The sequence below is a fragment of the Filicampus tigris genome, chromosome 2 (genome assembly GCF_054856515.1).
Source record: "Filicampus tigris isolate MCC_2025a chromosome 2, RoL_Ftig_1.0, whole genome shotgun sequence".
NCBI classification, from domain to species: domain Eukaryota; kingdom Metazoa; phylum Chordata; class Actinopteri; order Syngnathiformes; family Syngnathidae; genus Filicampus; species Filicampus tigris.
In genome coordinates, this window is record NC_141218.1 from 15,607,383 (window position 1) to 15,631,422 (window position 24,040).

Sequence of the window (24,040 nt, forward strand, 5' to 3'; positions counted from 1 at the left end):
GACCACATTCTCTATATAGTTTGAACTAGGAAAAATAACATTGTTTAGTCCCATCTTGATAATTGTATGACTCTCACGTTTATTTTCTTCCTTTTGGAGCAATAAAAAAATTGATTTATCCTTTTTTGTTGTTTGTGTTAGTTTGGCTCTTATTAATCACTCCCCTTAAGACATTAAATTAGTTGTCTTAGGTAGTTTATTGCCACACAAGAAGCATTGATATTTGACTTTACATAGTTAAACAGATTGTCTTTTTTTTGTGGGTTTTGACAAAGGCACTCACCTATGTACTGTTTGTAACAAGGGCAGGAACAGGGAGACAGCGGTTTGCTGGATTTGTGTGCAAATTCGCAGTACACGTGAGACATACAGTACATGCTCTTTACACTAAAGAAACACAAAATATATCTCTACACATTTTAATATGAACCTAGGGCAAAAATAAACTCCTTCATGGAAATCTATTTTGGCAATTTCAATCGCTGGGATCTTGACAAAGGGGATACAAAATATATGAATTCCACAAAGAGTCAAGTGAGCCTCTCCAGAGCATGAAGAATACTACTGTGGAACAGGCCCGTCTGGCCACTTGTCTCCTGAGTAACCAGGACACGGCCATCAGGTCGGGGTCTGTGGACCAGGACCAGCTCTCCTTGGAGCAGACTGAGCTCAGAGTCTGTCTGGGCTAGATGTGTTGAATTCACTCTGTGTCTGAGGGGGGAAAAACAAAAGTGAACTTTCCTGTGCACGAGTCATAAAACAATGACTCTTTTGTTAATGCTTGTTCCAATTCTCAAAGTACCTGGTGGGGCTGAACTGAGCTGACATAGCTGATAGCGACGGCTGCGATGACATTGTTTTTTGCGGATTCGAGTTTAGATCCGAGAGGACAGTTTCCATGCCTTTCCTGAGTGTTGGAGCTTTTCCGTCTTTGAGGATGATTCCAGGTCCGTCTCTTCCCAAGGTGAGTGATGGTGCCCATACTTCGAGTTGGGGAGGTGCTGGAGCAAAGTTGGACGGAACCTGGCTTCCTGAAGACCAGGAGGAGGTCCGAAGCCGTGGAGGTGGGGGGTCTTCATCTGTGAGGAAGCGCACTGATTTGGCAGGCTAGAAAAAAACAGGACATTAAAAAAAAATGTATGTTGGCAATGTAACCTGAATCAAAGAAGAAAAAGACTTTAAAGTGGAAAGTGTTAGTTACAATCAGCCGTTCACACAAACATAATCTGTGGGAGCAGGTCGTCCCATCAAAATGTTCCTTTCAGAAGTAGTTTTAGAGATGACAGCTGTGCATTTTTTTATATTGCTCAAGCTACCATACAGTACTATTTTGCTTTGACACAGACAAAAAAAAAAACCCTCTGGAAATTCTAAAGTAGACCAGCCAAAATGAGAAACCACTCTAGTGGATGAGCCTGGATGAGTGAGTACAATATAACTTAAGTTGAGCACTACTTTACCTTGTCTGCAGTGCTTTTATGCGAATCGGGTCTGACAAGAATTGAGTGAGGGCCACTGGTCTGATGCCGCTCATGCTGATAACCCCCTGCCTCATGTAAAGCGCCAAAGTCCCTGTCTTTCGACAGCTGGGCAGCAGAGAGCGCTGTTGGCTCACTCATCCAGCCGGCTGGTCTTCCAGAGCTGGCCAGAATTCCTTCGTTTTTCTTCCTCTGCAGGGCGGGCGAGTAGCCGGATGCCTGAACTTGAGCAAAGTGCTCCGAGTTGGGAGGTATATGCAAATTGGACGAATGGTTCAAAGGGTTGGATACTGGAAAATGTATTCAAAAAGGTTAAATTAGGAGACATTATATAGTCATTTTGAAATTAGGAGATGGACTGGCTGGCTGCATTCACCTCTGTGTGGGTTAAATAGTCGCCTAACTGTCTCCCAACCTGGCGTGCTTCCATAGAAGGATGATTTTCCAGCGCCTGTGGATGACATTGCGTGCTGCGCTCCATTTGGCACATGTGGCACCTGTCCTGCTGAGTACAGCGCTCCATCAGTATTTACCCTATCAGGAGCAAGGACCACAGCAGGATTCCTGGCGGCTGTGTGCTTCTTTGCCGCCGCTGCGTTGTGCTGTGACGACGCACTGGCCGCTTTGGTCTCCAGGAGTCTGGCTGACGTTCTACAGTGAGACACAGTAGGATAAAGTTAGCTCTCCACATTTTAAATGAAGCATTCTGCAGAATCCTTTATATAACGTTACACGTCTGATACATTTTGCATTCTACATTTTTAATGATTAACATATTCCTGCCCACACAAACTCGGCGCATCTGCATCCAAAGCGGGCCTTCGGCTGACGCATACTGCCGTCAGGGATCGTGGACTTTCACCTGAGCACAGGAGTGATGTAGTTGCTGGGCAGGATGCCCACTTTGCCCGTTCGGAGAGACAACCCACGCAGCCAGCCTTCTTTGAACTTGCCGTACACTCCCACCATCTCGCCTTTCCTCAGCTCCAGCTCCTCTGGGCGTTGCGGCTTATAGGAGTACAGCACAGCACACCTAAAAGGGGGGAGATAGCCCATGTTATTAGAACACCATAATGACGGAAAGCAGGCACGAGGTTCTAAATGTTATTAACTTGTTTAGACAGCGGAAAACCTCAAGTTGAATGCCCCCATGGTCGTTGAAATTCAACTAATGTTTTGGGGAAAAGCAAGTCTCACAAAACTTCAACTTCCTGTCAACCCATTAAGGCCGGGAGCGCATATCCGCGTTTCTACCACTAAAGCAAGGAGCGCTGTTTCGTGTTTCTACCTTTAAAGCCCGGACAGCGTATACCTCATTTTCTTTTTTTTAATCCAATTCTCAGTCTCCCAGCCAATAAGATGCATCGGAATATACACGTGATGGTGTCGTGACTCCTCGGCGGATGTAAGTAATGTCCGACAGTAATGGCGGACGCCGTCAAAGTGAAAAGCCGACTTCGAACCAGTGGAACCAATCGAATGTGATATATGGTTAAAATATATGTTTGTCGACAATGATGATATTGACGTCTTCGTAACAGAATGGAGGATGATAGTTACCATTTGAATATTTTTAAATAAAAAATAGTGCTTCTCTTGCACTGATAAAAAAAAAAAGTTATTTTTTTCATCTTCCATTGAAACGGTAACAATTAATAAACTCGAGCCAGTTTGAAAGCCACATGTCTAAGCTTTCAATTTATTTTGGAATTATGTTACTATCTGCTGTAAGGGCTGATATATTGAATATTTTCTAGGCGTTGAATTTCCGGGAAAACTTCAGGTTTTCAAGAGTGATTCCAAAGACGACCTTAGGTTTTAGAGAGATGTCAGGCGCTCTAGGCCTTAATTGGTTAATATGGTTAACCTGCTTTATACTTATATGATTATATGATGGGTGAACAATTGCCTGGTGAGCTGAGGCTTTTATACTGGTGACAGTTTGAACCTATGCGGTCATTCAGCGTCGCGGTCCACATTTTGATTGACTTCTGGAATACCACTGCAAGAGTTTTTATTGAAGGACTCACACACTGATTGAGAGCTGCTGCGTGTTGGAGATTTTGCTGTCTGCAGAAGCGGAAGAAATGTACGGGTTTGACAGAGCCATCGAGATGTTGGGTGGAGCCTCGTTGGCCATCTTCTCACTCTGTAACGAAATGGAGGCAAAATGATCATCAACTTGAATTTAAGGAGGATGGTTGAACTTTTAAACCACAGCACACTCAGTCCAAAATAGTCAGGGTGGTGTCGCGGAATTCCAACAGTTCACTCGAGGACACGACTCATAGCATACCAGAACATACACTCACAGGCCACATTCCGTACAGCTGCCCAATTTAATACAGTCAACGTAAAATTGCTTCTTGACACAATTAAAAGATGTGTTTCATTTAATTTTCATTATTGTGGTGGAAGTTGAAGCATCATACTGAGAGTCGTTTCTACTATTTGCCTTCTCGTTTGAAGCAATATAACGTGGGAAAAAAAAATAAAGCTCCTCTCTGTATTGTGTAACGTTACACCCCCGAATACCACAACAATAATAATAAATACATTGTTAAATAAATACCTACCTGACAGTGATGCAGCTCTTGTATTGGATCTCATTTAGATTGTGCCAATGTACCTAATGATAATTGATACGCTGCACAGTATACTTACTGTGGACTAGGTATAATCAAATTTAAAGGGTTTGTACATGTACACCTGTTCAACGTGTTATCAGTGAGTTAAGGTATTCACTGAGCTAAGGTATAAATTCATCATCCAAATGTCATGGCTTCATCCTTGGTATTTCATGTTACATTTGGTGACGCGATGTTTGCCTTCAGCAAATGACATGTATTAGAAACAGATAAAGCACTGTCTGACTCAGTCTTCTAAAGATACCAATGGGAAGGGCAGCGTATTGCGTCAGCCCAAAATCACCCCCAAGGTGTTTGATTGGATTGAGAAACTTGGACTGAAAAGACCACAAAATGATTCATTCACATCATCATCCACGATCATTTACACAGAGTGGCACCTGTGCCATGTTTTTTATGCTAGCAGACTAGCAATAGCCTTTTCTACGTCCGATGTGTTTAACCGAATGCTACGTCACACCATTATTATGTGTGTATTTTTGCCTCCAAAACCTACCTCTGTGACAGTCTGAATCAAAAGTGAACTTTATTATCTTTGAATTTCTGATCAAATGTTTGCAATAGACCCCATTAGACTGTGCAGGTATACATTATGTTGTGGCCAGGAAGTATATGATAAATCCCTTGATTCGTTTCATCTGCTCTTTACAAAACCAGTTGAAATTATGTTCCCTGCCATGGCCTCAGTGCAAGCTTGATGCTATTTAAAGCTCAACTAGTGCTTAAAGAATTAATAGTGGGCAGTGAAGCAAGAGGTACCCTTTATAGGAGGTGCCTGGATCCTGAGGCTCTGTGGCCATTAAGGCGGCATCGCATATACACTTGCATTCAACGCGAGCACGAAACATAAAGCAAGCTATAATTTACATCAACTCATTGCTCCTACCTACAAGTCACTTGTCAAATCCAGGGCTGTGCGCCGCACATGTAAAGAGGGGATGAAGTGCATTGAGTATGTCCTGCAGACATTCAAGCTTTCAGAGATGATGTAAATCTCAGCCATGGCATCTTTACCGGAAAGACGGTTAAATGTGAACAAACTCCTGACACCAAATGAGGGTAATGAATCATTTCTGCACGGCATTAACTCCTTGCAAGTAATACAGCAGGAGAAAAGCACGACACTGCATTCTTCATGTATTCAATTATTTAAGTCTTTTCACTTCTCTGTGTCCGTCTTCTATTCTTGGTCTGTTTTATCAGCCGTCTCACTCAAGCAGCAGTCACGCAATTGCCGCGTGCAATGACCCAGCAATGGCTACAGAGTATTTACAAGGGGAGAGGAACTATTGTCCAAATATGCAACTTCTAAATCACGGGCTGAGAGCCAATTTCAGCATGGAGAAAGCCTGCTGAGCGCCATACTAATTTTATCTTAAAAATATGATGCAACAAGCAAACATGTTTATTATGTATCGTGAGGATTTGTGGCCTTTGGTGCTCATTAAAAACAATAACAACAAAGTGTGGTTTTATTTTGTGTTAGAATTGCATAGCAGGATGGCTTACATGTTTTCACAGTTCATATTTGGCCCCAAGTTCTCCGCTACGAAAAAAAATAATTCAAAAAGCAATCTAGCTAAAGGCATTACAAGTTTAGAAAACACAAAAATGAAAAACATTTGATAAAGGTTATTTCTTGAGAGATTGTTTTAGGATTATTCAGAGAAAATACTCTACGATTTGCAATAACTTCCAATAATTTAAATACAGTACATCACATTCACCCGGAACTGTTCAAATCAAATACAGCTCCTATATCTGTGTGATTTGTTTCTAATAAGGCAATTGTTTGCCTTTATGAAGGCACTACGTATGTACACACACTGTGGAGTATTAATCGGTATTGTTGATCTATTACAACTTCTTTTGATTTAGGTTTAATGATTGTTTCAAATAGAATGTTTCAGAAACCATATCTTTGCCAGTTTTTGAGGTTGTGAAGGGAAAAAAAACCACTCTAGTATTAACCTCCCACACTAAGTTTATCTTCTGAATCAATGATTGTATTTTTGATTCAGCCCTTTAAATAATTTGCAATAATGAGGCTGTTTTAAATCTGTACCAGTAACTCATTTAGGTATAATTACAAACTGTGCGTTGCGTGAGTATAACCAGCGTTAAGCAATTCTATAATCCTAATCCTTTCATATTTTCATAGTTTCACCCTCCACAACAGATAAACTTAATTTATTGAGGAGTAAGACAAAGCTCTAAAAGTAAATATTATTCACCAAGATCCAATGCAGGTGGATAGATGAGACAAAATTATTATTAATAGAAATTCCACAAAAGGACACTGAAAAAAGTAGTTGAGCAGGGTTCTTCGCTGAAAAGTTAAGATGGCCCAGCTCAGTAAAACGTCTTCAGCAACGGCCCAGAACATCACATTGCATAGCAGTCCGAAGTATTTGGTGTCATTGTAAAACATAATATTATAATAATTGACATACTATACTCGGATATTCCCATCATCTCTTGGTGATTTTCAAAACTGTGTTTTAAAAAAGTTTGCATTTTAAGTTATCAGTGCTTCTGAACAAGGCGTACTAAAATGCATGAAAATGGAAACACCCAACAAATACAATAAATATTGAAGAAACAAAACAATAAAATGTTGTACAAATACTTCAGACATAAACGACCACAAGTACTAACCATCTTTAACACTTTTTCCTGCAATGAATGACTTTACTCAGTTTCAATTGCTTTCTTGGACTTCTCTCCTCACTGCTTGCCTGCCTCACACACACCCACTCGCTCCACTCACAGAGAGGCACTGAAGAAATGATTTGATTTGCTGAATCCAGAATCCCTGTCACATGGGAGGGAGTTACAACGCGTGCAAGGGGTCTATGTATGACTTGTGTGCATATATTTACTACATTAGAGCTGTATCAAAAAATTTTGCCTTAGCAAAAATATATGATGGTCGCAGCAGAATGAATGCTGGGGTCTACAAAACCATTTTTGGGGCAAATTCCAGAAAAATGCATCCAAATTAAACAGGAGAAGCATTTCAAATGAAGAATGCAACCGTCTGGTGAAGTCAATGGGCCAAATATCGAATGTTAATCGTAATAATGTCGGTTCCAATACTTTTGCTCAGTTGAAAAGTGTGTTGCTTCATACTTAAAGGTGCTCTGTCCTAACTTGGGTAACACGTCTAGATGTAAATACCATGAAATGAAAGCCGGAATTCTGTACTGGCTCATATTCATCTTTTGCACTGAAACCCAAATGTCTTCAGTATACAGCAAAAACAAAGGAATTGATCTTGTCGTTCCAATACTTTTGGAAGGGACTGCATAAATTGAACAAAATAGAAGTGAAATATACAAGTATATAGGGGACATAAAAAAAAAAACAGCAACTAAGTTATTGTGGTTGCACAAGTGTGCACACCCTCTTATAACTGGAAACTGAACTGAAAAACAATCACATTTAAATGGGAATCGGCACAAATACGCTGCATTTACGTTTCCATTCCCAGAGGAAACATGCGTGGCTGAGCTCAAATTAACTGAAGGCCTGTCCAAATTTGCCACGGGTGGTCCACAGAGGCTACATGAGGAGGAGCCTTCCAAGGACCCAGCCTGCTAAGGGTCCTTCGGAGGACACAGCCGACAAATTTGGGCACAGCCCATGACTGATATTTAAACTATTCATAATTCCCTCCATCTTAACTAAGACCCCAGTTGACCGCAGTTCCAGCTGAAGAAAAAACTTCCCAAAGTTCCTGCAGCTCCTTCAATGTTGCGGTTGGCCTCTTGGCAGCTTCCCTGACCAGTTTTCTTCTCATCAATTTTGGAGGGATGTCCAATTCTTGGTAACTTGATTATGAATGTCTTGACTGTGATTCATCGTATATTTAATGCCTTCAAATTATTTTGTACCCTTCTCCTGACTGATACGTTTGAACAATGAGATCGGACCATGATTTGTGCTGTAAGATGTGACTACAAAAATTTCAAGGAATGCCTCCTTAACATCTGAACTACAGTTGGGGTTAATCAAAGACATTAAATGGTGCCAACTCTCATTGAACATAAGTCCGAATGTGCTTGGTTAATTCTGAACACAGCCACATCCCCAGTTACAGTATACAAGGGTCTGCACACCTGTGTAACCAAAGTTGCTTACGTGTACTTATTATTATTATTTGAATTTTTTCTAATTAAGTGATACAGGTAATAGGTCACATTCATGGTGGAAAAAGTTCTGAAATGATTGCTTGGTGTCATTTTTTAAAAATATATCACAAAAACCTGGCATTTGATCGAAGGGTGTGTTTTTATACCAGCTGTACATTTCAACTTGGGAAATTTGTTTCATCCTCAGTTGGCTGAAACGTGATTCAAGAGAGCCCTTGGTTAGAGCATCATGTTTCAGGACAGACCTCCGCAAAGAAAGCAGGGCTTGTCTGTTATTACTGGCTCGCTGATGTGTGAGTGGACGTTACCTGCTTAGTGAAGAGGAAGGAGTTTTAAAGCAGTGGGGGGAGAGAGTTAGAAAAGAGCAAGAGATGGGGGTCTGTTATATAACAAATTTCACCAGTGACTCATCATCATCAGCATGAGAGAGATAAGCAGACGCACTGAGGGACTCTCCGAGCCTCCTACACGCTGAATCTACAGTATCTCATATTTTTCCTCATCTTCCCACTTACTTGCCTTCATACAGCTCAACATTTTGTTTTCGTTCTCTCTTCCCAGGCTCCTAATTTCTCAAATATCATCATAATCGCTCATATTTTTGACCTCACTTTCAGATCTACGTGAGGTGTGTGTGTGTGTGTGGGGGGGGGGTTTATGAGCTGACACGTCTAATTGCAGGGCAGAGAAGTGAAACTTCGACTGAATCAAAGGAAATCATTATCTCAGGAAGCAGGGCACTTTGGCGGAAAGTTAAACGTTGAAAAACCTTGCCGAGTCTTTCATGTTGGCACTGCATAACCTTACTGTGACTCTGTGTAGTTTCCTCATTAAAGTGTGTCACCACACCCTCAAAAAATAATGGAAATAAATGGTCAGCACATACGCAACATTCACATGTGTCCTTTTAAGGTTTTATGCTGAGGTGATCAGAACACAGCATATCCAAGCATGCATTTGACCTCGCCTTTGCCCATTCCACAATGCCCTTGTCTCATTCGGGATACAATCCAAATCTTAGCCACCGCAGCCATCCATCATTCTGACAAATGAATCTATTTTTGATCTATCAATGTTTTTATTAGCCCCGTGAAATGAAATGAAACAACGTACACTATATGAGGTACAAAAATGCAGTCTGATGTGAAAGCAGTAGTCCAAATTATGCCTTTACAAAGACAGCAATAACGGATTTTGATGTAGGAAGATGTTCTCTTGTGGGTGTTGGCATTTCTAATACTTTGCCCTTCCGATGAAGCCGAATGGTGCAGATGGGAATAGCCAAAATAGTTGTCAGTGTGATGAAAAGCAGTTCTACATCATTCCAAACTACAAAAATAAACAGTTTGAAAACGTTTTTTTTTTTTGGGGGCAGTTTTTTTTAACAGGTAGGTTTGTTGAATTTCCTCTGTTGAATTTCGGATTCCATTTGCGTGATTTTGACGTGTTAATCCAACTTTAATACAGTCGGTCAAAGTAAGATTAAGGTACTGTATGTATTTTAAAGGTTTGGTTTTAGTCGACTTAACGCAATTCTTATCTAGTGCACGTGAACCCAGCGTCAAACAATAAATCCAAAGAGAGGGAAAGTTATGGGATGTAACATTGACCTTTTTCATTTCGGCTTGCATTTTTCTCAAGTGCATTCTAATGTTTTGCCTCATAGAATAACAACATTCCTGTGACGATGTTGGCTGTGTTTTAGTTGGAAGCGGAAAACGACGCACATACCGTCACATTCACCTCTGAGAGGAAACTCTGGCTCAGGTCCCAGGACTGTTGATTACACATTTCTGAAGTTTCACTCCGCTCACCTTCAGCCCTCAATCTTTTAACCCAACAGTTTTCATTCTCAGCCCTTTTCACATGTGTTTTGTCTTAGTGGAAGACATGTAATCATATAAAGTCTCACATCGGGGCAACTCCCCTCTGTCTGTTTCCATTCCTTGGGTCTTACGGCAGTGGTCCCCACCCTGAACCCCTGAGGACAACTTGATCTTTTCAAATGAAAACATCCATCAGCTCACAGAAAACAACACCTTTGTCGGCCACATGTTTTTGATTCAGGTCAAGCACACCTGACCGCAACAAAATAGAAGACGGAAGACAGACGAGATGTTCGCGCAAAATCAAGGCATGTGACTCACCAGTAACAGGAGCCTGTGCGGGCCGTCAGAGTGCCGTCGAGCTCGCTGAGCGTTACCTCTCGAGGGATGCGCGTGTCCGCGGGCGGGGGGGCGCACGGAGGAGCGGTGTGACTGTCGCTGGAGGTTGAAGCCGCTGTTGTTCTCCTCTATAGCGAGTGCGCGGGAAAAGTTGCTGCTGATGTGTTTTGGCTGTTTGTGTGTGTTGGAGGGGACAGAAGCGCTGCTAAGAGGAGTCTTAGCGGGACCTTGCGTGACTCTCTGCTTTGCGGTCCTGTAGGATGCCTCTTGGGCCTTGTCTTTGCTCCTGCTTCCGGTCCGATGCTGAAATTCTGCTGAGTCACTCCTCCGCGGACTCTTTCCCTCCAGCAGTTTGGTTGCCACCGAGTTTAGCTGCGAACGACGGATGCAGAAAAGAAAAGTGATGTCAGCTCCTAACAGCCCGTCTTTAAACTAGGAAAGCCTCTCAAAGTCCACCTGTCACTCGCACCTGACAGGCCGAGTGCTGAGCAATGAAGCCGCTGTCTAAATACGGTTGCTCATCACTCCACTCACCCACTCCAACTTGTTGGACGGGCAGGCGGGAAGATAAGTAGCAGCCAGTAAGCCTGGAAGGATCGACTGGCGCTGAGAGCGGAGCGGGAGGCAAGGTGAAATATAGAGCGTCACAGACAGGCACGGCTGGGTTAATGCTTTCACTCACCACAGTGATGTGCTGTTATGCCATCCGAGCAGAGAAAGCATTACTGTGTCTTCACGCCTGGCTGCACAGCGCGGGCAAAGAGAAGAGGAGGATGAAAGAGTCCGGAGGTAGAAAAGATTGGAAGGCTGCTGAGGCGGAGCTTGAGGAAAACGATACGGAGAAGTAAGGACCGAAAAGGGGAGGGGAAGTGCTTGGGAAAGTAAGTGAGGAAAGATGTGAGATTTCAAATAATAAATAAAGGGAAAAAAAAGAAAAAGGGGAAGTGAGGGAACGCAGTCTGCAACACGTTAAAGAACCGGCAACGTGCCCCAGCGTGGAGCAGGTTTACACCCGCAGTTAGGGAGCTCAAAGGAAAACAAATGACAGTCAGCGAGCTAAGCAAGCGCCGCCAACCTGACTAATGAGCATCTGCACACACAGCAGGGCTTCAAAGATGACTTCCCTATCCTCAGCACTTTGCAGCCACACAGTGACACTTAGGGGATGAATCCGAAGATTTTGCGTGGAAGAGACAGAGGATCCTGCAAGTGCCCCGGAATTCATCGTATATACAGACGGCATGTGCGACCAGGAGAAAACTCACCTCGGTAAACTGAAGAGGGCAAATTCCGACCCTGTCACCCAGCTTGGCTTCAATCCAGTGTTCATCCACCCGTCTGATGACAGTGAGAATGTCTCCCTGCAGAGCACAAACACACCAGCGAGCAAACTTAAAGGGAGGCAAAAGTGACAAAGAGGCAAGAGGTGACACTGTTGGAAGTAAAAAGACAGCTTGTCAGTTTTTTTATGCTCATACTAAAGCCAGGACAATCATGAGGCATCGACTCCCTCTGTGTCTCTCCGAAGGCCCGTGCCTTTTCTGTGACCGGGCATGCCGCTATAAAAAACATGGCCATTAAAAAAAAAAAAAAAAAAGAAAAAAAAAAAAGAAAGAAAGGCAAGCCTCAAGTGTGCTTTAATGGAAAGCATACAGCAACGGGGCCCTTATATAACTGTCAGAAAAATCCTTGAGGGTAGCAACGCTGCAAAACAGTAAAAAGAACCAAATGAAAAATGTGACCATGCTATTAAGAATTAGCATCACAAGGAACTTCCTGTGCTTGGCAAGTTATACGAAGCCAAGAGAGACACCAAAACACTTGGTGAAAGCTCACGGGGAGCCCGTGAGCTCACTTACCTTTCAGAAAAAGCACATCGTGATACATCAAGTCAACGGCATCAAAATTATTTGCGATGCTTTTGAAAGTGCAAAACCTTGACACTGTGACTGCAAAAATCACAACTTGTATTTTTTGGGCTGAACCATAATTTAAATTGGAACAACTTAAAAATATAAATGATTAATTATTTTTATTATTGTTATCCATCCATCCATTCCTTATCCACTCCACTTATCCTCACAAGGGTCGCGGGCGTGCTGGAGCCTATCCCAGCTGTCTTCGAGCAGTAGAGTAGGCGGAATACACCCTGAACTGTTTGCCAGGCAATCGCAGGTCACACAGAGACAAATAATCATTCGCACTCACAATCACTTCTAGAGGCAATTTAGAGTATCCGATTAAGATAACCTATGCATGTTTTTGGAGTGTGGGAGGAAACCGGAGTACCCGGAGAAAACCCACGCAGGCACAGGGAGAACATGCAAATTCCACACAGGAAGGTCATGGCCGGATTAGAACCCACGCCATTATTATTATTATTATTATTATTTATGGGAACGTTAGTTAGCACAACAAAGATTAGAACCGACGCTATTATTATTATTGTTATTATTATTAATTATGGGATCAACGTTAGTTAGCACAACAAAGCAAGAATGCTGTTTGCTAGAAAACAATTTGCTGAGCTGTTTTTACTTATACCTTTAAGAGACAAGAGACAATTAGTTGCGTAAACTCGTATTTCTTCGTTGAAAATGTGGAAAAGCCAAACTTCACATTAGTAAAACTTGAAATATTTTATTGAATTGCCCAACCTAAAATTTTATCAAAGTATGTTGCCTAGAAATTTTGAGTTCATCCAACTATTTTTTTTTTTTCATTTTTTTTTTTTACGATGTAGAACAAAGGGCCCCGGGTTCAACTCCCTTGATGACATTTGTACAATAGCACTGGGTTTAAAGAATATTATTTTATTTCTATTTTATTACAGTGGTAATTTGTATGGTGGTTAAGAATGTAAAAATGTTACTTAACCCTTGTATCGTGTTTGTATTTTTGTTACTCAGCGAGTGCATGGGTCTTGTGGACCCAAGAGTTTGGGGTTTTCAAACCAACACGAATAATTTTCAGTTAAAATACTCAACAGATGTTTACTACATCCCAATTGCAAGTCATATGAACAGAAAACATTGTTAATATTTTCCCTTTACCTTTGTTGGATCACATTTATGAATTAATGTGCTACTGCTTTTTTGAAAATAAAATGTAATAAAAAAAATAAAAAAATAAAAATTACCACAACAGTGTGTTATCACCATGAGGAGAAGGTTTCTGATATGCCTTGGGTCATTTTTTTTAAATAAAAATTGAACGGGTCCCACAGACCCGCGAACACCATACAAGTGTTAAAAAGTCGCCCGCACAAACTTCCATTCATTTTCTACAGCGTTTGTTCTCATTTGGGTCACCCAAATGTTCTTTGGGTGAAAACCATCAGAACTAGACAAAGCACAAAACCCTTTAGTAAACATAGCTGTTCCACCACTTTGAATACAACGCAACACACAATTTAGTGCCCACTACATGAGATCTTGGAAACTCAAGCCCAGCGTGTATATTACTGATATTATAACTCTGAATTATCCGGGACATGGGATCCTCTGTAAATGTTCAGGTAGGATTGTGAGACACATACCTTCCGGAAACTAAGACAAGAATCGCTGCTCTCCACATTCATCTCTTTGGGACTAAAGTCACACAGTGTTCGGCAGAGAGCCAGCGACTGCTGGTGAGGGAGTGTTTGGGGCGTCTGGCTGGTGGCGTGCAGCGTGCCGGCGCTGACGCTGTTGTCGCTAATGTGTCTGTGGTGCCAGTCCTCACTCGGTGTCACTCTGTGTTTTGGCGTGGTGCCATTAACATGGTTGAGGAGCAACTCTCCTTCTGAATCTCCTTGTTGGCTGTACCTTGACATTCTTGAAGACACCTGGGGAAAAAAAAAAACATCACCCACAAATATTGCTGCTCGATTATGAAAAAAAATAGTTATTATTTTGGTAATAATTGAAATCACGATTAGTCAAATGATCATTGATTTTTTTTGGGTACAAAACAAGAAAATGTTAAATGTTAAAGTGTTAAAACAAAGACAAATAAATGTACCGGTAAGCTCCTTATGGACCAAACAAAATTCATAAAATTTGTTATTATAAAATTTGCTATTATAAAATTAAAAATACAATTTAATCAAATGTATAAATTCAACTATGATTTCCTTGTGTAAACAAACATCGCGCGTTGGATATAAATGAATATTCATCATCGTTTTTTACGATTATGCCAATTTTGTAATCGTGGGGTGTAATAATCGTAATTGAAAATGAATTTCGATGAATTGCACGGCCCTACCCACAAACTTATTTGCGTTAACATGGGTTACATAGTGCTTTTGTGTGCTACAGTACATTTTGACAGTAAGTCCACATCTAGTAGGTGAAAAATGCCCACTATGCAACACACTATATCTACTACATTTATAAAAAGGGTTCAAACTGAGATTAACATTTGTTGATAGAGGACAAATCCATCATATAATATGATTCTCAATCATGTGTTTTGTAGTGTCACACTTTTTTGATGATGCAAATAAGTAGAAGTTAAAAAAAACACATCATACACTGTAGTTAAGTCGTCTAAGACAACCCGAACAGTCCAGTTGCGACTGACTCAATGCCCTGAGAATGAAATGACTTGGAACAATGGGAATATTCACAGGCAATGCAATTTAGGAAATGCCTTTCTCGTATGACATTGTGACTACTGTATTACCATTCATGGAAACAAACCCATGGTCATACGGTTAAAGGTGTACTCCTCGAAACATTCACGTCATATGCAGAAAATTAAACATGTCATGAATAAGCATGATTAATACGGGTGGGGCTTTTTGGCTCATGTAGCACAGTTGTGAAATGTAGAATTGGAGAGAATTCTAAATTGTAAATGTGCACATACTTTGAATGTAGGAAGCACTTCTCAATTTACAGCGCTAAGTTATAAAACAAGAAAAGAGATTTTCAAAGAATCTTATATCCCCCAATTGAAAATGATAATTCGGTGGAACATCTAAAGTTAATACAATAAGTTCCGTGAAGCAACATTTTCTACATTAAACAGTGTTAGGTAAATTATTGCTGAATAGTCAGTGAGTCTTCTTACTTAGGCACAGAACTAATGGTTTGAAGATCACTTGAGAAGTGTTAGTCGCCCAAACAAATAGTACAGTACTAGAACAAATACTGGAGATGTGACGGACTGGGCAGGGCCAAAGCCTGCAGCAGCTATCATCATACATCTTCCACTTCATGAGATAATTTTCTGGTTATCTTATTAGGGTTAATGAGAGGAGTAAATATTAAAAACATTATCTAGCAAAGAAAGAATTGTGTGCCAGCGAATTAAATCATCAACAGACGACTTTTACAAAATAATACTGCAGACACCTTATTCTCCAGATGGGCCTTTTTTCCCACTTTAATGCAGCATTTGAAGACAACTTAATAGGAACTCAGCTGAATAAAGATACAAAGAGATCTGCTTCCTTCTTATCAGGCACAGTGGGCTTCTCACGGCCAGGTTGGTGTTATTTTAAGATCAACCACACTAAAATTACATTTTGCGAAGCTTGGTCCGATTGAGAGGATAAGTAGAATAGGTTATATAACGCTGCTCTGAACTGCAGCTTGTCTTGGGCGTCTAAATAGCACAATGATCACAAACTCCCCCATCCTGAACTGGGCCGAGCTTTTTGAACTTTCACTGAACCGAAGTTAAGGATTTACAAAAGAACTTGTGAACACTGAATGGTTTAAATTAGGCTTTACGCGATCAACATTTTTGGGGTCGATCAGCCGTCAGCGAGTTTGAACATCAGAACATGGAGCAAGACATCTATTTCAACAATTTGTATATTTACTCTACAGCCGACCCCCATAGAGAAAATGCATTGGAAAAAAATAATCATTTAAATCCCTAAATTAAAAAAAAAAAACACTGATAAACCTTAAACATAACATGTAATGTTTACATGTCCTTCTCTGATGAATGGGAACAAAATGCATGGCCAGGGCTTTTACTATCTTAGTTCAACAGCTGTAAACAGTCCACACACTTACTTACCAGCTACGCTAAGTAGCCTACGCCTGTTCCTATTTGGTTTGTATTGGAAACTGGCTGTGTTGTACAAGTCCCGGTGCCCACCGACCGCAATGATTATTTTGTCCTACATTGTATGTCCACTTTTTACCTGCATTTTACCTGGGACGTACTAAGCACATTCTCAAAGTGAAATGCAAAATATCAAGCGATTTCAATTCAGTCGATCAGATCGGTATAAAGTCTAATTTAAATGATATACAACTGGGAGGGCCTCTCTCTGTGTTTCTGAGCTTCTCAATGGAGACAAATATAGAGAATGATGACTTAACAGAGTTATTTTTTGACCCGGTGATGGAGTTCAGTTTTGTGCAGGTGGATTGAAAACAGGTTTCAATGCATTCGCTACAAAATGCACGACAACTAAGGTTGTACGATTTGGAATTTAACCAACATTTTCTGAAAAATTAAAGCTTTGGCATTCCAATAGCCGACAAGCAAGACATCACACAAGACTTTGGCATACCTCACAAGACCTCAGTTCAGCAAATATCAAATGAGTAACTATTTGCCGCCAAGCCTTTGGCTTTTTTTCTGCATTTGCCTTGAAAGGAGTGTTGTGTGTTAAGATGAAAAAGAATATGAACCAGATGTCAGGTGAGGAGGACACAATCAAAGTTGCAAGACTCCCTGCATCATTTATTATAAAAGTTACGTGCTATGGTTTCATTTTTCAATGAAACATGTCTAAGTTCTTTTTAAACTTGTGACAGTTAAGAATGTTAAAGGGATATGAGAAATGTGAGAAGCATCCGCATTACGACTCACATTTGCTTTCCCTCATTAAAAATAAAACTGATTGTTTTATTGTTTTGACATTAAAGAGTGAGTTTTCAACTGCCAGAAAGATATGAATGTACTTGTAGGCTCACTTCACTCACAAAAAATGTTTTCATTGTCTTGAGCGCTCGCTTGTTTTCCACACTCTGAGTTCAGCCTTTGCAAGTACAGTCAAGCAGCTGGCTACTGAAAGAAACTCTCGGCCAATAAAGGGTTAGTTAGGCTTAGGAGATATTGGTAGGAACACGCAAGTGAGATTTAGTCACTGGTTGTCAATTATAAATAAAGGTGGACTCGCCATTGACCCAGCAGTATGTGAAGCTGGATGAGGTCTGGTGTGCATAGGCCAAATCCGCCTCTAAAGTGAGGAATTTTTATAATGCTGTAAAAATGATTTGTGATTCTTGGGGTATTTTGACAAACGAATTTCCCAGCCATGTGATGACCACTAAATAAGGTAATGAAGGTCAATTTAGCAATGCTCTTCTGTTTTTTATAAGCCGATCTACCATCATCGTCATCATCATAATTTTGAAGCTGATAGTCAAACTGCTTAAAGGGATGGTTGGGCCGGGATGGACATGTTTTCACTAACAAGTTCATTTCATATATTTTTTGATCAGGAAAATGAAGTGTTGTCATTTTGTCTATTTTATCCATTCATTTTGGAGAAATTAGGAAATAAGTGACTCCGTGAATAACGCCCCTTGTTAATGAGGAGAATGGCCGCGCCCCCTACCGTTCTATCCCTGTTCGTTCTGAGTCACTGGAGGAACCAATTACAAACTCTCCATTGGAAATCACTGCACTTTCATTGCTTATAGCGTCCAAAAACCGTGATCAATTGGCACCATAATTTATGTGGACATCCCTACTAATGACCACTTCAACATATCAAAAGGATTAACCTTTGTGTGGCTGATTTATATGAGAATGAGGAAATTTGGAAGAGAGCAGAGCTACATAGATTTATGCTGGGACGAGCGCACACTGCTTTTTTGCTAAAAAAACAAAACAAAACAAAACACTGCTTCTTTGCTGATCACAGTTAGGACGGGCGAGGCATTTAACACCAGACTGAAGTGGGAACGAGTGGACGTGCACATTTATTTGGATGAGGAATGGCCCCAGTTTTTCAACCGACAACGCGCCGTCCAATGGAACGTAACAGCCGAAATGGCGCGTTCCAATGCAGCCACACTCGACTGTGGAGTCGGATGCGCACGTTCAAGACACCCCGGGTGTTCGATGAGGTCTTACCTCACTCTGACGCCGCTTCACTCGCAGCTGCAAGCGGTGTCGGACAACGCAAGCGAGTGCTTGGGAGGCAACCCCGCGACATGAAGACGCAGGCTCATGATCATCACCACACGCTGCGCAGACAGTAAGGAGCTAAGAGTAGTAATGTGCATTTGCATTTTGGTGGCGATAGGTCGCCGTTTTAGACAACAGAACTGACAAAGCGAGCAATATTACCACGCTTGCCTCCCTCCTGTGACGTAGACCGATGAGACTGAAAAAATAATAAGCCCAGCCCCAAAAAGGGGCGGGGCAGTTTGTCGTAAATCTAATCACAAAAAAAAGCCCTTAAATCACTACTTTTGGGTGGAGCATTTTAGTACTGATGTCATTTTTACCTGCAAACCTTTTATATAAGTGCCAATGTTAAGCTCATCCAAGTGTCTCTTTAATTGTTGTAGCTCAATTTGACAAAATAGCTTCTTCCGAAGTCAGCCTGTTTCAGAGGTCGAGGAAAAGTTCTCATTGTAGAAACTGGTTGAAAGAAACCTCAAATCCTGAGACCTGAGAAGCCCTTGAATTGCAATTCGCCTGAGGAAATAATTTGATAGTTCAGATCGCTTTTAGGCTGTGACGTTTTCGGTTAGCGTACTCATCTCCTCAGGCTTTCGCATGAATAAATCCACTTAGTAGTGAGAAAGCTCAGATTTAGACATTGTGTAAGAATATGCACCGTGAGGCAGCATTCATTAACAATTTGGCATCATACAGCATAGTCCCCTTTAATGGGCATTTAGCAAATGAGCATTATACTGAAAGATACTATTGGGTGTGTTGAGCGATTAGAATTTACCCGGAGAAAACCCATGCAGGCACGGGGAGAACATCCAAACTCCACACAGGGAGGCCGGGGCCGGGATCGAACCCGCGACCTCTGAACTGTGAGGCGGACGTGCTAACCAGTCGACCACCGTGTCGCCTAGGTTATTTTATTTTAACATAATACTTAACCTTTAAAGAGTGAAATAAAGTGGTCAATATAAAGATTAAATAAACTCAGTTTTAAACATAATGTGCTTAGTATTACTAAGGGCTGGGCGATACGTCTGAAAAACTGTCACAATCTAAGTATTTCATATCAGTGAATATTGATAATTAATGATTTTGTTTTAAACCTATTTAAAAAAAAATAGTTAACTGTTTTTGTGCACATCGTTATGTAGCGTAATGTGCAGTTTCTCCTCCACCAAATGCTTATTTGCATTAGGTGCTACCCCAAAGCAGTATTGTTGATACACATTAGCCTTCATTCTATGTTCATACAATGGAAGTGAACTAATACTCTCTTGCTGTGCATACATTATCATTGACCAACCGTCCTAGGACTACTTGATCTTTTTAGCGGACTCATTATTGCCATAGTCCATTCATATTTTACTTGCTTGATTTTAACTTGAGTGCAATGCCGGGGGTCGGAAATGGCTAACTGGTGCTAGCATGTCAAAGACAGGGAACTTTTTTACTTGTACACCACGCCACGGTGTTTAATCGGGTTATCATGCCTGATATTTTATTGTAAGAGTTGTACTGAGTCGACTGGTCATTTATTTGAACGAAGTTACGCCACTCACTCGCTCAACTCAAGAACAACGCACGGCCGCCTGGCTGCACACATTCTCCATTACAATACAATACAATTTTATCTATATAGCGCATTTCATAACAGCTAGAGCTCTAACAAAGCACTTTACAAAACAATAAACAACACTTAAGAGACTTTGGCTATGTTCACACTGCAGCTCAATTCAGATTTTTTTTTGCCCATGTAGGACACATATGTTTTTTTTCATGCAGTGTGAACAGTACAATTCTGATTTTTTTCATATCCGACCTGGGCCTCTTATTGTAGTGGATATCAGTCCGCACACAGCCGACCTGTACGTTATCAAAAGCCCAGTCTTTGCTCTGCGCGGGCGGGTGAGAGTGCTCGCGAGACTACTGACAATCGTCTGTGAATCTGCAAAGTAGTTTTGAGTAATTATAAAATAGTTGCTGTCTTTACACTTGTATTGAATTTAATCCGACTTGAAACACGAAGCATAAAGTGGACATTTGTAGTGATAGTAGTAATTCAGCCACCATATTTAGTAGATGTCGCCGTTAAATGAGGAGATCAAGAAGCGTTGTCTTGGCACCCTCATACCCTGAAAATATTTATAATATTTTGCTACTCTGCCGATATGAGATGTAAAATAAGCACCTACATGCGGGACCATATTTTCTACTGTAAACACTGCGCCACATGACGTATTTTTGTTTTTTTGTGCATGTCAATCAACGACGTGCTTTGCGTGCACATCACGGACGCGTTACGTTCGCATTAGAAGTCGCATTTGTTATTTGTAAAGCGAACCAGTACACAAAAAGATCGGACTTAACAAAACATCCGAATTGGGCATCACAGCCTTCAGTGTGAACGTAGCCTCTTATCACTGCCACCGGTGTGCAACACATTTACTGAATCACTGTGAAGTTGGGGTGCATCCAAATTTCCTCATTTTATATTTCATGTCTTTAGACAATGTCCCAGTTTTCTCTAATACAGCATTGATACAGAGAGATGCACACTGACCTCTTTGTGCCCTTGCTGCTCTCTGTAATGACCCTCTCTGACAGTCCCGCTGTTCCTGGTAAAGGGCACAGCGTAGTGCGAGTTCCGGCTAGGCCCCGCTGACCCCTGTAAACCCTCCAGGAGCCGCACCAATAGGATGTTCGCGGGCAGCTCCTCCACTGTCCGGGCCCTGACGGGAGCTCTGCACTCTGGGCAGAACAGTTGCGAGTGTGCCACCTCCTGCTTCTGCAAGCAGGCCTTACAGAAAGTGTGCTGGCAGGGCAGCACCTTGGCTGATGCATCCAGCTGCTCGGAACACAGAGGGCATTCCAGCAAGGTCATTATGGAGAGCGCCTTCATTTCCATTGTGTGGGGACTGTAGATTTTTGATCAGTTAATCCACCATGCTAAAAGACAAAAGGAGAGAGATATTAGTAGAGACTATCCCACTGGATATTTGTTTTGCTTTATTTACATTACTTTTTTTTCTCCACATTTTATTGTGTGGTCTATATAGAATAAGTATTTTATAAATAAATGGAGAAAAGAGTCTAGAAAATTGCCATTAATTTCATGTGATTTTAAGGAAAAATACTATATCGGGATATAAAATTGCCTGTATTGGATTTTCTGCACTGTGAATTTGAAATAAGGTCTTGTTTTTGTATAGTAAAGGGATGAAAATGTAGATGGAATGTGTGTGTGTGTTTTTTAAAGCAAAAGTTAAGAAAATGTGTTCTTTCCGACAATATGTTCTATGCAGTCCTATTAGTGTAAACACGGTATTCTGATTAATATTGCATTCGTGAAATTTGAATTAAGTTGCAAAAAGCCACCTGTTTTTATCCATTTCAGGGGGCGGCCATTTTGCCACTTGCTGTTCACTGAAATGACATCACAGTGCCTAAGGGGGTAAGGGAGGGCTTTAAATCTGATTCAACAATTAATCAAAACAATAATGGACACATTAATTAATTATTAAAATAATTGTTAGTGAGCAGCTCTAAAATTGAAAAATGTGTAGCTAATCCATGTTATCGGCATCACAATTAGTATCAGCTTTTGTCACGCTTAGATGATCGGTGTCGGAAATCCTTATCATAAAATACTAATCAGAACACCCTTAGTTGAGAAATAATGTCATTATCCCTTTTTACTCTAATTTGAAATTGTTTTTAAAGAGATTCTCCATAGGCGATAACGCTCCCCCAGAAAAACTCAATTTGATTATCATCTGATTTCTAAATTCTTGGTGAGCTGTATTCAATTTGAAGTGTCCATTAAAAAAATAACTTTTTGGGGAACTAAGGCCACATTGTTACTCTCAATTGAAATGTTCTGTAAAACAAAATATTAAACATTGTTCATTATGTAGTCTCTTGAATAATGAAGTCACATATATGACAGACAAACCAACCGAAGTTTCCACCTTCTTAAAGATGTAAACGTGTTGTTGCTGCCACCCGTAGAAACTAGTTAATAAGATAATTGTGTTTTAAATATGACATTGTACTTGAACGCGAACAATTTTCTGTCTGTTACATGCTGTTCCAAACTCGCATGGGCTACACTACAGCACCCACTGTCATCTCACCTGGCACAATGAAAGTGACTGCACGAGCTGTCGATTTTTGTTTGAACAACACGGACTGATAACATTTACAGTACAACTTACATGCTCGTCCGCAGGCTGCCAAACCTACTCCCAACTACAAGAAGTTCTTCTCCGGCGCCGCCGCCGCCGCCATGACGTCCTCCCGTTGCGCACGACACGTAGTCGGCTAATGGCGACCACGACGCACCTGAGAAGCGTGGAAACAATCGTTTACAAGCAACAGGTAATAAGCGCCCAAACATTGCGCACCCTCAACGGGGACTGTATCGAATTTCACTAGTGTCGTCATTAACCCTTAACAGGCTAACGTTGTCACTGACTAAACAAGGTAATTAGGCAGTGAGAGCGAGATGACATACTACTTTAATTATTTAGGATTTACTTACTAATGTTACTCCAAGTAATCCCATTTCCGCATTCTTCGAGCTGCGAGGCTGCAGGCGTCTTGTGAATATGATTTAATTCGAAGTTGCTTTTTAATTTTTGTTTAATTAATCTAAAATTTGCCGACGGGAACTTGCTGTAGTGTACTGCGTTCTGTCAGAATATCGATGAATGTAAAGGAGGTAGCATCGGTTTACAGACTTGTCATATGTCATGGTCTCCCTCTGCTGGTGCGTTTACTGACCATGCAGCGTCACCTCAAGTCTTTCCGTCATATTGCCGGTATACACAACGGTCACTTTTGTAACCTGATTGTCAACTGTTCAGTTTTGTTCAAAAGTTGGAAAACACATGTTTATCTTTTTTTTTTCCACATAATTACTAATGCATCAAAGGCATCAAAGTGCCTTCCAAAGCACCAAGATTGAGAATCCGAAGATGGACATTAAATGAAAAATCACAAATTCAATATCATAATTACTGAAAATAGCAGCACAGTGGATTAGCATGTCTGCCTCACAGTTCTGAGTTCAGGGTTCCAGTTTGCTTGTTCTCCCCATGGTTTTTCTCCAGGTACCTCCCTCCAGGTACAGTAATTCAGAAAATACACAATACAATACGTTGATCTTTTTACTGCGCTTAGTCCATTTATTTCAGCATAAATCCACAAAGAATGGGTTGAAAAAAATGTAAAGCTCATAAAATGCCAAATGGACAATATCCAGTTAGATTTCATACTGGAAAAAAATAAACATAACATGCAAAAAAGTAACTACACAGAAGTAATGTTTCATAAAATACTTAAATCATACAATATAAAGATTTGGAATATTAAATAATCATTGAAACGTATGAATATATGGGGCCAGTGCCGTTTCTGGCATGAACCATTGTGGTGGCCAAAAAAAAAAA

General features: G+C 40.9%; 1 protein-coding gene across 2 annotated transcripts; it reads right to left on the reverse strand.

Moving 5' to 3' along the window:
- Nucleotides 1-178: 178 nt before the first annotated feature.
- sh3rf2 (SH3 domain containing ring finger 2) lies at nucleotides 179-23,361 on the reverse strand. Of its 2 annotated transcripts, XM_086056969.1 has the most exons (13): nucleotides 23,131-23,361; nucleotides 22,805-22,931; nucleotides 21,151-21,536; nucleotides 13,984-14,271; nucleotides 11,712-11,806; nucleotides 10,915-11,002; nucleotides 10,428-10,817; nucleotides 3,509-3,627; nucleotides 2,341-2,511; nucleotides 1,855-2,129; nucleotides 1,461-1,768; nucleotides 803-1,107; nucleotides 179-711 (listed from the first exon to the last, which is right to left on the reverse strand). In XM_086056969.1, exons 3-13 carry the CDS (start codon nucleotides 21,493-21,495, stop codon nucleotides 531-533), a joined length of 2,565 nt encoding a protein of 854 aa, XP_085913095.1. In that variant the 5' UTR covers nucleotides 21,496-21,536; nucleotides 22,805-22,931; nucleotides 23,131-23,361; the 3' UTR covers nucleotides 179-530. The 2 variants fall into 2 exon arrangements, with proteins under 2 accessions (XP_085913095.1, XP_085913086.1); XM_086056960.1 differs by lacking the exon at nucleotides 10,915-11,002 and having other exon boundaries at nucleotides 11,711-11,806; nucleotides 23,131-23,359.
- Nucleotides 23,362-24,040: the final 679 nt, after the last annotated feature.